The sequence below is a fragment of the Carlito syrichta genome, unplaced genomic scaffold (assembly GCF_000164805.1).
Source record: "Carlito syrichta isolate Samal-C Ts95f unplaced genomic scaffold, Tarsius_syrichta-2.0.1 Scaffold117897, whole genome shotgun sequence".
Lineage (NCBI taxonomy): Eukaryota > Metazoa > Chordata > Mammalia > Primates > Tarsiidae > Carlito > Carlito syrichta.
The window spans coordinates 329,140-344,092 of record NW_007061993.1 but is presented as its reverse complement, the minus strand read 5'-3'; the positions used below and the strand labels follow the sequence as shown (position 1 = coordinate 344,092).

The 14,953-nt window shown below is 62.0% G+C and overlaps 1 protein-coding gene across 1 annotated transcript in view; it reads right to left on the bottom strand.

The window, feature by feature from the left end:
- Positions 1–1,904: 1,904 nt before the first annotated feature.
- CHRNA4 (cholinergic receptor nicotinic alpha 4 subunit) overlaps positions 1,905–14,953 on the bottom strand; it is a 54,427-nt gene continuing 41,378 nt past the window's right edge. Inside the window, exons 2-7 of the mRNA XM_021707207.1 lie at positions 14,638–14,718; positions 13,573–13,724; positions 10,394–10,438; positions 10,210–10,319; positions 4,978–6,307; positions 1,905–2,030 (exon numbers count right to left, since the gene is read on the bottom strand). Coding sequence (XP_021562882.1) covers positions 1,905–2,030; positions 4,978–6,307; positions 10,210–10,319; positions 10,394–10,438; positions 13,573–13,724; positions 14,638–14,718 — 1,844 coding nt within the window. The remainder of the gene's footprint in view (positions 2,031–4,977; positions 6,308–10,209; positions 10,320–10,393; positions 10,439–13,572; positions 13,725–14,637; positions 14,719–14,953) is intronic.

Genomic DNA, 14,953 nt, shown 5'->3' with positions numbered 1-14,953 from the left:
TGGGGGACACTGGAGGAGATCGGGGCTGGGACAAGCTGGGGGAGGCAGGGGATGGGGAAGGTGGGGACTTGGGGGTACACTGGAGAACACTGGGGGAAGTGAGGGGCTGGGGACACTGGGGGTGGTGGGGGTTCGGGTGGACATTGTAGGTAGAGGGGCTGAGGACACTGGGGAAGGCATGGGGACACTGGAGGAGGCAGGGGGCTGGGATACTAGGGGAGGCAGGGAGGCTGGGGTACAGTGTGGGAGGCAGGGGGGCTGGAGACACTGGAGGAGGTAGGGAGGCTGGGGGATACCGGGGAAGGCAGGGAGCTAAGGGACACTGGGAGAGGCAAGGAGACACCCAGGATTTGGCACTTGAGTCTCTGCATTTCACTCCTGGCCCCAGGGCCTCCAACTCAGCTCCAGGTTCTCGGGCTGGTTTGCCCCCAGGAGCACGAGGGGACCGCAGCCAAGTCCCCACCCTCGTGTCACGTCCTCGAGGATATGGCAGCAACAGCGGCCTTTCCTGGGCACCACTGGGCTCCCAGCGCCACTGAATTATTCATCTTTTTCTCCACACTGTGTGACCAGGCTCTGCCCCAGGAGTCCTGGGCTGGGGCGGAGGAGGGAACGCAGTGGGCACAGCCTGGACATCCACTGTCTTGGGGAATGTGGGGAGTGGGTCTCTGCCCCCAGCAGGAGGGTTCGTCTGGCCTTGGCTGCCTTCCTCCCCCACACACCCCAGGGTAGGGGTCCTGCCTTTCTCATACGCCCCTTGGCCACGTACTTTCAGTCCTCCTTCACCTGAAAACAGACATGGCTAGGGACAGGGAGGTAGGGACAGGGTGCCCACCCTGGGGTGCTTGCCCACACCCCTGTCTTCAGGTGGCACTGCTGCACCCTGGACTATGTCTGAGATTCCTCACCCTCTCTGAGCGTAGCCGGCGGGGTATGGCCCCTCTGGGCTCTGCTGCTCCTGGAGGACAGTCCAGGGCCCCCCAACAGTTTCTCAGGTGCTTCCTGCCCTGAGGGCTCCAGAATCTGCAGGGTACACTGTCCACAAGAGCTGCCCCCTGTCCTGGCCTCCCTACAGTGACTGTGCCAGGAAGTTCTTCCTGGTGTCTATCCAGAGCCCAAAGCAGATCTCCCAGACTGTGCAGAGGCAGAAACCCACCCATGGTGTCCTGGGGGAGCCCAGAGCCTGGCACCTGGTCCCCAATGGACCTCACCACACACAAGGCCCAGGGCAGGGCGCTCAGCCCCTATAGGCACCTGCCACAGACCCCACCCCCATGAGCGAGCTACCCCTCGGTCCTCTCCCAAGAGAACCAGGTCTACACGACTCTACTCAAGGCTGATCTCAGACACAAAACTCGGATTCTCACTCATTTGCCCAAAACAAAACACAGTCCCATCCCTACTGGACCCATGCCTGGCAAAGGAGGCTGAAGTGTCTTCGGGTTTGCCCTGAAGGGTTGGAGGGGCCCAAGGATCCCAGGCAGGGGCTGCTGAGGCCAACAGGGCACCGGTGGAAGACTGGCCAGGCCTGACCGGGCAGGGGTGTTTGGGACTGGAAGGGCATAAAGCCACAGAGCTTCTTGGGACAGTGGGGGCCATCATGGGGCAACCACTGAGCCAGAGACCAGCGAGTTCTGCAGCCGGGAAGGCCACACCGTGGCCTCTGGAGGAACCTGGACAGGACTCAGTCCGAGAAGCTGACTGGCCGTCCTTCCAAGCCATTGCCCGGGCCATGGCCTAGAGGGAACCAGCACCCAAGTGCGTCCCTTCCCAAGATACAGAAGATGAGGGGGACGACTTGGTGGTGGTGTGGCCCAGCAGAGTCCAGGGAGTCCAGGGAGGAGCCAAGTCAGCCAACATGGACACCACTGCTGCGTGCTGGGCCGGGCCTCCCAGCTGGGCCCCTAGATCATGCCGGCCAGCCAGGGCGGAAGGAAGAGCCCCACAGTTCCCAGCAGGCACACGAGGATGAACATCCACAGGAAGATGCGGTCGATGACCATGGCCACGTACTTCCAGTCCTCTTTCACCTGAAAACAGACATGGCTACCAGCATGCCGGTCTCGCAGGCAGCCAGAGAACCCTCCGGAACCTGGTGTAGCGAGGGGCAGGTTCTCTGTGTCCCACCCTTTCACACAAAGTGGCCATGGCTGCAGTATACGCCTGTGCACGCTGGTGCTGAGAGGACCCACAGGGCAGGGCATGCAGGGCACTATGTGCAACTGGAGACAAGGGGCCCCTTCTATGGGGCAATGTTGGGCCAGCAGGGAGGGCGCCCCATGGTGAGCCTGCATCCCACAGCCCGCGTGTCACCAAGGCAAGCGTGTGTAGAACTCAAAGTCAGACCTAGCAGAACCCCACGCCCCCGCAGAGCCAGGGCTTCTGCCTGTGTCCCACCTGCCCTCCTTACAGGCCCTCCCTACAGGCCGGTGGCCTGGGCACAGAGGTGGAGACAGGGCTCCTAGGGAGAGACCAGGGTTCAGCGCTTTGTTAGAAAATCTGTCGTCAGGCTGCTGCAGCAGGAGGACGCGGAGGAAGCCCACCGCTCCATTTCACAGGTGAGAAGTAGGACCTGGGTGAGGCCAAGGACATGCTGGGTAATGAGGACCCCTGATGTGCCACAGAGGTGAGAGGAGATTTTGGAGGCTGCGAGGCCAGGGGGCGGAGGTGGTGGCATGTGGAGCACGTCTGCCATCTGCGCCCTCACCTGGGCTGTCCTGTCTACACACGGGAAGTGTACACTGAGGCACAGAGTGGCCACAGGATGGCACATGGGAACACATCTGAGGTGGGACAGTGGTTCCAGGTCCATCCCAACCCCACATTCCTGTTTCCACCTGGGGCTGACACAGGGTAGCTGGCTCCCAGGGATGCCCAACGACCCCTGGGAGCAGAGACACAGGGAAGCTGAGGCCACGACCTGTTAGGGCCTGGGGAGGCCAAACTTGAGCGGCCATGTCCAACCCTTAGGGCATGCCAGCCACCCATGCACTGCCCTGTCCCTGCTCCCTGCCCTGTGTGGGAGTCACCATCTGGAAGGCACTCACTCTATCACCCCCAAGCTTGGTCGGAGCTGCCTTGGGACAGGCACGAGTGTCCTGGGCCCTGGGCCTGTAGGTCCCAGCGAGGGCTCAGCCAGGTGAGGGGCAGTCCAGCTTCCTGCATGGGGCATCTGCTCTGATCTTTAAAGCCATCGCGGGCATCCTGAGGGCTTTGGATGCACCCAAGACTCAGCTGCGCTTATTCTCAGGAAACCTGCCGCAACCGGGTCATTTATCAATGCAAGCCCTCTAAGCTGTTGCTGGGCTGTGGGGGCTGGGCGCAGCCCTGCACTTTCTTTCTTGCTTTCATCCCCAGCCTGTGTACTGGGTTCCCTCCGTCCTGAACACCAAAGCCTTCCTGCTGTTCTTGAGGCAGGCACTGTGAACAGCTCCGCTTCCCTGGAACCAGAACCAGGTCAGGCAGCCAGAGCCAGAGGAGTGGGGCTCAGGCTGTTCTGACCCACAGGCGTTGCACCCACCCGGCCTCAGAAAATCATGATTAAACTTTTCGAAGCACCCGCCCCTCAGGTCCCGCTCCAGGCTGTCTCTTGGTCTGAGAGTTGGAGTAGAGCACGGCCCAGAGCCATTCTCCCAGCCTCGGTCACCCCCAGAACTTTCCAGAAACCTGCGGAAGGGCTTCGCAGTTGTTGGGATTCAGTGGGGCTGTGTGGGGTGAGTGACTCACTCTTCTTGGGAGTATGGGCACAAGTCCTCTTCCTTTCCAGGGTGTGCTTGTTTATCAGGGGACAGGCACCGGGCGTGTCTGAATATACCTTTGCAATGGCACTTTGTGGTCCCCTGCAGGGACCACAGCATCAGGACAGGGGCAGGTGCTGAGGATAGGCTGACAGGCAGCACAGATGCCCAGTGGTCATAGCGGACATCACAGGAGATGTGGCAGAGACCCAAGGTCCGGTGCCCACTGACAGCTGAGTTGGATTCAACCTCCGGGATGCTGGAGAGCTGGCTCTACCTGCGCCCTGAACCAGGAGCTCCCTCTCAGCCTGGATGGAGCCAGAACCCTGGCTCCTAAGTTCCCCGTGGGACAGGCAGGAAGACATTTGCAGAAGAAGAGGGACTGTACCCTGGTGGTGGGGGTTGGGCAGAGCCAGCCCAGACCCTGGCTCCTACCCATGGGTCTCATGGCCTCTCTTGTGTGAAACAGGTGGGAGCCTTGGGTCACATGGCTGGCACATCTGGGCAGGTCACATGGCTGGCACATCTGGGCATGAAGGGCAGGTGGTAGAGGGCCAGCCCAGGACCTGTCCCCAACCTCTCCTGAGACTTTTATGGGGGACTGGCTCGAGGGTCCCCAGGTCCCCTGCAGTTGCAGGTGTTCTGGCCACCCAGGGCTTTCCAGTTCTCTCCCAGCTTGGCTATGTGGGCTGACCAAGGTCCAGGACCTGACCCTTCCCTAACCAGCCCAGGCTCACTCGTCTTCTCTCAGGCCCCCTCACCTGGACCAGAGCCTGGATGCCTCCCACCCCTGCACAGGTACACGGGGCCCAGAGGTTGTCAGAGCCATGGCAGAAGCACCCTGGGGGACGCTTTGGCATGTTGGTTTTGAGGAGGGCGAGCATGGGCCCAACCCATCACTTGGGCATTGCTGGCAGGAATCTCCACATCTAGCACCAGTGCCAGAAGACGCCCCACAGACACACTTGGGCGGTGCTGAAAAGAGCACTAGGGCCCACTTTGCCAGCTGCCAAGGCTCACCATGTCCTGAGGCCAAGGGAAGGAACCGCCACTCAGTTTCCACCCGCCACCAGGGCTACCTGCCCCATCAGCTCAAGGATCCTGGCCACGTAGGGCCACGCGGCACCCCAGAGCTGAGTGGCCTGAGGTCCAGGTTTCTGGACTATTTGCCAGAAACAGAGACCACTGGTTCCACGTGGATCAGGGGCCCCTCCTGGCACAGCTCCAGGACAGGACTTACCGAGAAGTCGGTGTCCTCTGCCTTCAGGTGGTCTGCAATGTATTGGACGCCCTCCACTGCCCGAGTCAGGGCTGGCGACAGGGTCAGGTGCCGGGGTGGTGCTTTGGTGCTGCGGGCCTTGAGCGTGGTGCTAGGGGACACCGCAGGGGGCTCCTTCTTACATGTGCATTTGCACAGGGAAGGTTGGTCTGGGGGTGGGAGCTCGGCCGAGTGGGCCTTCCGAGATGTGGGGGAGCTGGCCTCCTGGCCATTGGCTGGGGAGGTGGCGTCATCTCGAGGGACACAATACTGGATACTCCGAGACCGGCAGCGCACACCACCCTCGGCTGCCTCGCCCGGGCTGGACACATGCTGGACACTGAGGGACCTGGCCTTGGCCAGCCCCGGGGCATGGGCGCCACGGGACGGCTGGCAGGGCCCAGATGAGAGGCCAGGGGCGGCCTTCTCGGTCTCGGCAGGTGCCTCGCCAGCGGGCTCTGCTGGCGTGTTTAGCGGGACACAGAAGGATGGGGAGGATGACGGGTCCCGGCCACCAGGGACACAGGGCTCAGCATCGGGCCAGAAGCGCGGGGTGTTGGCCATCTTGTGCATGGACTCAATGAGGCGCCGGCAGTTGTCCTTGACCACTGACGGCCGCTTCATGAGCAGGAGGCGGGGCACGATGTCCAGGAATACACGGCGCACCCAGGCGGGCATGGTGTGTGTGCGTGGGCCGCGGTGGTGCACGTTGAGGACGAAGACAGTGATGACGATGGACAGTGTGACGAAGATCATGGTGAACAGTAGGTACTCGCCGATGAGTGGAATGACCAGCGAGGTGGACGGGATGATCTCGGTGATGAGCAGCAGGAAGACGGTTAGCGACAGCAGCACGGAGATGCACAGCGTGATCTTCTCGCCACACTCGGACGGCAGGTAGAAGACCAGCACGGTGAGGCAGGAGATGAGCAGGCAGGGAATGATGAGGTTGATGGTGTAAAAGAGCGGCAGGCGCCGGATGATGAAGGCATACGTGATGTCAGGGTACACCTCTGCACAGCACTCGTACTTGCGCGTGTTGTAGGTGCCCACAGCGTCCACAATCACCCACTCGCCACTCTCCCAGAAGTCCAGCTGGTCCACGCGGCTGTGCATGCTCACCAGGTCGATCTTGGCCTTGTCATAGGTCCAGGAGCCGAACTTCATGGTGCAGTTCTGCTGGTCGAAGGGGAAGAAGGTGACGTCGATGCTGCAGGAGCTCTTGTAGATGGCTGGGGGCGTCCACTGCACCCGCCCATCGTGGAACAGGTGGGCCTTGGTTAGGTGCGTGACCGCGAAGTCACCGTCGGCGCTGGGGAAGGAGAAGGATGGGAGGTGAGACCCGCTGTAGGCCAGCCCACCACGAGTCTCAGAGGGACACCGCCCATCCAGGAGCCGGGCGGGGCACGGGCCCGGGGCTGCGACTTACCCATGAGCTTCCGTTTACCATCCGTGAGCAGAGACAGCACATGGCCTGGAGTACACAGGCAGGCAGACCCCGCTGTTAGTGGTGGGCATCCTCTGTGGGTGCAGCGGGGATGGGCCGGGTGTCCCCATGTACCTGTGCTGCCAAGCAGCCCCGCGGGCACCACTGAAGCCCCTCGACCTGACTTCAGTCATGAACCCCGGGAACTTAGAGGTCACCCTCCTGAGTGGGAGGATGGGGACACAAGCTCCGCAGAGGCAGAGACAGGTGCCCAGGTCACTTGAGGGTGATGCAACGGGGCAAGAACTGGAGTGGCCCAATTCAGGGACAGCCGTCTGAGCAGGCTCCTGCCTCTCTCTCTGCCCTGGGGGCTGTGGCATCCTTGAGCCCCTGCTGGCAGGTGGAGCTCCAACACTGGCCCCTCCAGCACTTTGCAGACAGGGAAGTTGTTTCTCAGCTTCTCTACCCAGAATGTCGAGACCGCGCTGGCCTCATGGGGCTCACTGCAGAGTACATTCTGAGCTAACGGGAACTCGGGGACACCAGCCAGCAGCCCCCACAGAGTTTTCTCTGCTTTTGGAGTTTGTTCCTGGCTCTCTGTCCCCCACTGGGAGGGCCTGGAAAGCCCGGTTTCTCTCCATGCTCCCTGTGTGATCTGGGCCACTGGTATACCCCTCTCTAGGCCTCAGTTTCCCCATGAGACCCAAGCTATCCACTCCAATCCCAGATAAGTGAATGCCAGTGAAGTCATATCCACAGCCATGTGTGTGGGCCTGGGAGCCTGCGGGGGTGGGGCAGCAAGGCTGGCACTGCCATGGGCACCCGCACCTTCTGCTTTCCCATTGCCTAGCTGCCAGGACCCTCTGTCAGCCCTCACCTACCTCCCTTCCTAAGATCCTAGGCAGAATGGCTACTGCCCCTTGAGTTTCTTCTATGCCAGCACACAGGAGACACTGGCCTGCACTCGGGTATGCCGTCAGGTCCCAGGGACATCCCCTCCGTGGCACCAGGCAGTGGCGGTACTGCTAGAGCTCCACCCTCCAGGTCATGGGGACCTGCCCCCCAGCAGCCACAGGGTACACACAGGGAAACCCCACTGGGGCAACTCCAGTCTCTCCTGAGGCTCTGGGCATAGCCTGGCCTTGGAAGTGGAGGGCCCCTCCAGGCGGGACTATCCTGCTGTGCTAGAATTCCCCAGCCCCACCTCTCCAAAGCCAGAGCCTCCTACTCAGACGCACAAACCAGAATGCCGCACATGGCAGCCACAGCTGGGCGAGGCCTCGGCTCAGCACAGGACTGGAAAGAACAGCAGAGGCCTGGGTTGCCCTGGGCCACCTCTCCCCAACCCCCACAGGAGCAGGGTGTATTCTGGGCTCCACCCACTGGCAGGGCCCATCCCTCCAGAACCGCACCAGGGCCTTGTCTCCTAGTTCCGGCTGGATCTCTGCCAGCTTGACTCAGGCTGGCTTCTGAGGCCTTTGAGGAGGACCATCCACAATAAGCTGGTTCTGGACTTGCAGCCCAGACCCACAGCCTGGCCGCAGGTGGGAACCCTGGGAGCCCACTCCAGCGGCCTTGAGGCTATGTGGACCTTCGGTCTTGACCTTTGTACCAGGTGCAGGCTTTCTGGGCTCCTGCCCCAAAAGGACAAACTTATGGAAGTCCTACATGCTTGAGGGGCTCCCCAAAGCCAGGAAAAGGGCCGAGGCCTCCGCTGCCCACAGCCGGCAGACCCCAGGCCACACTCAAGTGCACACCACATAGCCAACACCCCTGCTGCCTGGAGACGGGCCTCCTTGTTGGCTGTGGGCAGATCTGGCACCAGCCACTGGTCCAGGTCCTTCCTGCCTTCACCTGGCCCCAGGTCGTGTCCACGGAGACCAATTCCAGTCCTACAGAGAAGCTGTGGTCACCCACAGCCCCTCACAGGCTGTGGAAGGAAGGAAAGAGACAAAGCAGGCCTGGCTGGATCCCACTCTCTTGAACTGTAGTCCTGGGGGGCTGCAGAACTGGGGGCTGTGGTCCTAGGAGGGGATGAAGATCTGTGGGGTTGTGGCCCTGGGAGGCTGCTGTCCTAGAAGGCTGAGGACTTGGGGGACTATTGTAGTCCTAGGGGCTGCAGTCCTGGGGGTATGAGGACCTGAGGGCCTGCTGTGGTGGAGGCCATAGTCCTGGAGGACTGCAGTCCTAGGGGGCTGCTGTCCTGGGAGTGCTGTGTACCTGCTGGGCTACTGCCCTGGGGGACTGTGGTCCTAGGGAGCTGCTGTCCTGGGAGGCTGAGGACCGGGGTCCAAGGACCTGGAAGGTTGTGGTCCTGGGGGACTGCTATCCTGGTGGGTTGTGATCTCGGGAGTGCCTGAGAATCTGGGGCATGTGGTCCTGGGAGGGTCTAAGGATCTGGGGGCTGTGGTCCTGGGGGGCTGTGGTCTTGAAGGGCTGTGGTCCTGGGGAGGCTGTGGTCCTGGGGGGACTGCTGTCCTGGGGGACTGTGGCCCTGGGGGGCTGCTATCCTGGGGGCTGCTGTCCTGGGGGGCTGTGGTCTTGGAGGGGATTGAGTCCAGGGGAGCTGTGGTCCTGGAGGAGATGGATCAGGGTTGTGACCCTAAGGGGCTGCATTCTGGTGGGGGTGGCACAGACTCCTAAGCTGCATATCTAAGCGGTCCAGTCCCACCCAGGGGCTCCAGTTCTCCCTGAAGCTGTTTTCAGGGGTCCTACAGGCCACCACAAGCAGGTTTGGTGCCAAGGCCTGGAAGTGGAGTGGGTGACCAGGAAGACCTCCCGGCTCATAGCTCAGACCAGGTGGCTGGTGGGGAGCCTGCCCTGGAGGACACTCACTGCCCTCCTGCTGACCGCCAGATGTGTTCCAAAGTATGCAGCCCTCTCTTCACGGCTCAGGCTCTCTGCTGCCATTACTGAAATCAATTAAGTCGGAGGAGGAGCCTGATCGTTCTTAATCAAACGGGAGCGTTTGTAGGTCAGGCGGACACTCTGTGGCCTGGGGGCTATGGGCAGATGGCCAGGGAGGACCAGCGTCCATTTGCTTTGTGTGAGAGAGCAGCTGGCTGTGCCCAGCCACTGGCCTGCAACTCGATCGCCCCTGGGTGGGCTCAGCTCAGAGCACCAGTTGACCTCGGCGAGGGTCTGGGGAGGACACCAGCCTCTGAGGGCCTGCCTGCCACAGCCAATCCCTGGCCCTGGCTTCTGAGCTCAGAAAAGCCGTTTCCACAACCAGACTTCAGCTCAGCCTCCAGGGGCCAGACGGGCTTGGCGGAGCCCGTGGCTTTGTTTGCCGGAGCTGACGAGCCAGGTTGGCCGACCTGAGTGACGTCTGTCCTGGGCGGGGACTGATGCAGAGAAAGGCAGAGACCCTGCCGACCGGGAGTGGCAGTCTGGTCTTCCTCATCCCTCTCCAGAGCACCCTGTGGTCCACACTGCTGGGGGGCGGTGAGTGCCAGGGACCACTGTGAAAATCACTCCAGCCCGAAAGGCCCTGCCTGCAGCCATTGCCTGGGAGAGACCAGGGCTGATGGGGCAGGGGCAGCCTCCCAGATGCCCAGGGTCACCCGTGGGCCCTTCCAGCTCCGAAGCCCCAGCCCCTGTCTCTGGGACGCCCTTGGCCAGTTTGCTGGCCTGGGGTATGGAACCCCCCTCCCCAGATGCCCCAACTTCTCCGTTCCCGCTTCTCCCTGCCTTGACCTGGCCTCAGTCCTGCTGGCGAGGGTGGAGCTGGCTCAGGCAGTGTGGGGTGACCACGGCGAAGCTCCCTGCCTGGGAGGGCCAGTACTCACTTGTTGTAGAGGACAATGTCCGGCCGCCAGATGAGTTCAGATGGGATGCGGATAGAAGTGACATTCTCGTAGTCGGCCGGGTCCCAGCGTAGCTTGTAGTCGTGCCACTCCTAATGGCGACGGAGAGGGCAGGGGTGAGGGGGTGGGGATGAGGGGGCGGGGCGGGTGGCACCCTTCCACTCACCTGCTTCACCCACACGTTGGTTGTCATCATCTGGTTCTTCTCATCCTAGAGCACAAGTGAGAAGGGAGCGTGTGACCCCCTCAGGGATAGGATGCCCTTCTCCAGCCCTGAGTGTCCTTATCCATGGCACAGGCACAAGGACAGGGCCAGGGCTGGGCATGGGGCAGGTAACCTCTGCAGGGAGTGAGCACCTCATCCTTGGCGGCTACCAAGCCCAGAAGGGCAGGCTCTGAGGGGACTGAGGGACCAGGGGACAGAGCCTTGAATATCTCCAGAAGGATACTGGGGACAGGGTCACTTGACTTCATGGGTCTACTCCAACAGAGGACCGGTATGGGGGGAGGGAAAGGCTCTTCCTGCCCAGACCTCCTGGATGGCTTCCCCGACCTGCGTACCCCTCCTTTCCCAGCTCTGGACAGTCTCTCTGCAGCCAAGACCTCAGGTAAGCAGACACCTACTCCCACCTGCAGCCACCAAAGCCACCCCTACTATGTGAACAGGTACCATTTTGGCCCCTCCAGGACTCGAGCCTCCGGACCTCACACAGGTGGAATCAAGGAACCCCTCTGTGGTATGAATGTCAACCCTCAGGAGGCCACAGCCACACCCCTGCCCATGGCACCCAGGAGGGCGAGGGTACTCCTGCTGTGGTCTGGGAGCACTTGGTGTCCTTCAGAGAGCAAGTGTTCGGCATCTAAGAGGTAAGGCTCTTCTTACAGGTGCCCTGTGTGGGGACAGTGTCCCCGGCATGGTGTTTCTTGCCTCCTAGGTGTTTCTTGCCTCCTAGGGGCTGCCATCTCCCTTATTAGCCCAAACCAGCAGCCAACAAGGTGGCTTTGGAAAAACCCCTCTAGCCGAAGAAATCACACGATCGTCAAGCTGGAAAAATGTCCTGGCGCCCAGAACAGGACTGAGTGGAGGGGGCACTCATGTCCCAAGCACAGATTCAGGCGTTCCTGTGGCCTCCCCTGGGGCACAAAACCTGCAACCAGTGTGGGGATGGGCCGTATCCCCTTAGCACCAGGCCCTGCCCTTGGTCCCACCCCTGACAGAACCTCTCCCAGCAGAGCCTCCCCTAGCAGAGACACCCAGCTGCCCAGGCTGGCCCCTCCCTGAAGACATTGAGGAGTGGATGGGACATGAGTGGCTCATGCAGCTGCCTGGCTTCGTGCCCACAGGATCTTGTCCTCCACAACCACGGCCCCGCATGACCACGACCCTGAGTGACCACGTTCCTGCTGGCTCATATCCCCTCAGGACCCTGTTCCCACACCCAAGGAAGCTGCAGGAGAGGGCACAGCCCTTCCACCCAGCACCCCGCCCACCCCCTGCCGCTGCCACTCCCAGGTGCCCTTGAGGCCAGAGGACATGCCGACGTGGCACATTCACCAAGACTGTGTCTCACGGGCAGGAGGACACTGTGAGGTTCTGAAGCCACCCTGCAGCCAGTCCCGGCGTGAGCTGACATGCGAGCCCTTTGCTCCTGCAGACCCCTCACAGTGTTCATGTCTGCAGTGAGAACAGGCGCCCTGAAGGCGGTCCAGGTCAAGGGGCACCAGGGCAAGCACTGGCTCCCAACCCTGGTGGGACACACAGAGTGGGCTGGTGCAGGCAGTCCTTCCACAGAAACATGGCAGAGGACCCAGGCCAGTGCCCAGGAGTGTCAGCACACATGTGTGCATGTTTGCATGTGGCCCTGGTCAGCTCCATGATGGAGAGCAGGCTGGGAACTGCCCACATCCCCACTGGACTTCAGCCTGGGTGTGCTCCAGCCTCCCTGTCTCCTGGAAAACTAGAGGTGCAGGGCAATGGAGATCCATGGAGCCAACCCTGACAACTTGGGGAGGTGGCTGGCAGGGGGCAGCAGGCCTGGGACCTCTAGCAGCCAGCCACCATGGCCACTGCTGCTACCAGCCTGTCACAGATGGGTCCTGTGCATCCTGCACTGTCCTCCGGCTAGGCCAGCCCAGCCGGGCTCGCTGTCTGGGACCCAGTAAAGGCCAGCTCCAGGACACTTGAGAGTGGAGTCTAGGGGTCCAGTCCCAGACAGGGCTGGTTGACGGGTCTCTACACACAGCCCAGTGCAGGCTGGGGCAGTGTGTCCGTGGAAGCGTAGCCACAGCCCTCCATGTCTCCCCGAGGCCCTGGGATGTTGGAAAGCAGAGCACCTCATGCCATTTCACAGGCTCACAGGGTCACAGGCCCAGTCCCCCAACATGCATGTCACCAGCCTAGAAACACTGCCTCCCTAGGAAATTCTCCTGCAGTCCCTCCCTCACCAGCAGATCCAAAGTCAGATCCTGGCAGGGACAAATTCCCCCAGGTTTGGGCTCCCTCCCTGGACCCAGAGAGCTAGGTCTCAGCAGCAGGGGCTGGCAGAGCCCCGTGCAGAAGGCCAAGTCCCACTACTCCAGCCTTTGACTGCCCACGGGCAGGTGGACCTGCCCCCAAAGGCCCCACCTGTCCACCCCAAGTGAGGTTGTAGCCCACAGTCTGAGGCCTGAGAGCAGGGCCCGGCCACACACTCCCTCCAGTCAGGTGCCCTGTGGGTGGTCCCATCCTAACCTGGATAGCTGAGCCAGCCAGGAAACTGCCTCAGCTGCCCCTCACCTAGCCCATCCAGAGGCACATCTGAGACGGGCTCTGCCCTCTGGCTGTGGGCCGGGGCAGGACTCGCCTGGTTTGGGCAGGCCTTGCTGGGTTACCTGGTGTCTCAAGCTTTCTGCACTTGCTCCTCTGGGCCTTGAAGCCTGGAGTCCACTCCCACCTGGAGCTCTGGCTTACACCACAGGGACTCTCCCCCACCCCGCGTGTCCTCCCAAAGATTCCTGGGTCCCCCACCAGTGTATTTGAAGGCAAATACACATCAGGTAAATAGAACCTGCCAGAGGCCCACCCACCCCCTCACTCCTATAGAGGACTGGTGAAGCCAGTCCACCCCTACCCCACTCAGGAATGCTGTTCTTTGCTTCTGAGGGCCTCTGACTCCAGCTGAAAGCAGGTCACGTGAGGGCAGGGCTTGTGGCCACAACCATGGAGCCCACCTCCTGCTGGGCTCATGCTCTGGCTGGCCCACCTGCTTGGCCAGACACACAGCCCTGGGGACCAGCATGGTGGTGTACCCTCTGCCCCCCGGGCACGGTGCCTCTCCAGGGAACATTGACCGGGCCCCTACCTACCACATCAATGAGCTGTGCGATGGACAGGCCAAAGCGGACGAGAACCACGTCCGATATGTTGGCCACTGGCCGGGACCACTTGTTGTAGCCAGAGAAGAGTTTCCTCAGAAGTCGCTCCTCGGCATGGGCTCGGGTCTCCACATGGCTGCTCGCTGCGGGAGAGACAGGCCAGCGGCTTGGTGCTGGAATGGAGGTGTTCCAGGCCCTCCAGCCCCAGACCAGGCCACGCCCAGCCTCATCTGCTGTGCTTGACCCCTCCTGACCGCCGTCCATGTGTCCTGGTCCCAGGTGTCCTGGATCTCCAGCTGCTCACAATCACCTCCCACCTCAGGGTCATTGCATATCCTGGCGCTGGACATGGCGTGCGCTGTCCCCTCATAGTCTCAGTTTTCCCTCCACCTCAGGTGTAAACACAGCATCCCAGGGAAGCTTTTCCAGACCCCTCAGGCTGGGTGGGGCCTTCCTAGCTGAGACCCCCTCACCACACACCCAGACAAGTGACCCAGGGGCACGGATTTGGACATAGCTCCCATCAAACTGTGATTTCAGAGGGAAAGGCTGTGTCTCCAGCACCAGCGGAATCTGGGACTCCCAGGGTAGCATTGCGCAGGAGGGGCAGGGGGCAGAGAGTGGCCGTGAGACCCTGAGGACCCAGCAAAGCATCGCATGGGGCCAGGGGTCCACCACGTGCAGTTGCTGGACTCCCTGATGCCTGGCGATCATAAGGCACAGACCTGCCCAGAGCACGCAACCACCCCCACCCCCACCCCAGCCATGGGCTCCCTGTATCCTGGACAGACATACAGAACGCCCTTGATGCAGACACAGGAGTGAGTCCCCATCGCTGCCAGGCTCATTCAACCTGCCCTTCCAGCATCCTCCTGTGAGCACCTCCCCACACGTCTGGGGACCTCCTGCCTTCCTTGGGTGCTGTATGGGGGGGGTGGGAGAGGAAGGGGACCCCGCTCCCCACCCGGTCCTGCTCACCTGAGAGCCACAGACAGGACATTGCGAGGGGCCCCGGGGCCCTTGACTCCCAGCCCAGAGCCCCCATCGCGACCTTACTCCTCTGCAGAAGAGGTGGGGTGGGGCCATCAAGGGCAGAGGCTGCCTCTCCACCCCCAGACCAGAGCAGGCGCGGGGACGCTCAGGAGAATTCAGGCGTGTGGAGGGGAGGGACCAGCCGGCCCACCTCTACTCGAGTTGGAGCTTCTGGGTCGAGCTCTGAAACAGCGGCAGAACCCAGAAACCCCCTCTCCTGGCACGCGCGGATCGGGAGGGGATCTCCTTCCTGGCCCGCCCGGCGGCTCGAGTGGGGGCGCCTCCGCGGCCGTCCTCTGCGCACCCCGCGGACCGCTTGCGGAGCCCCCTCCCTGGCGCC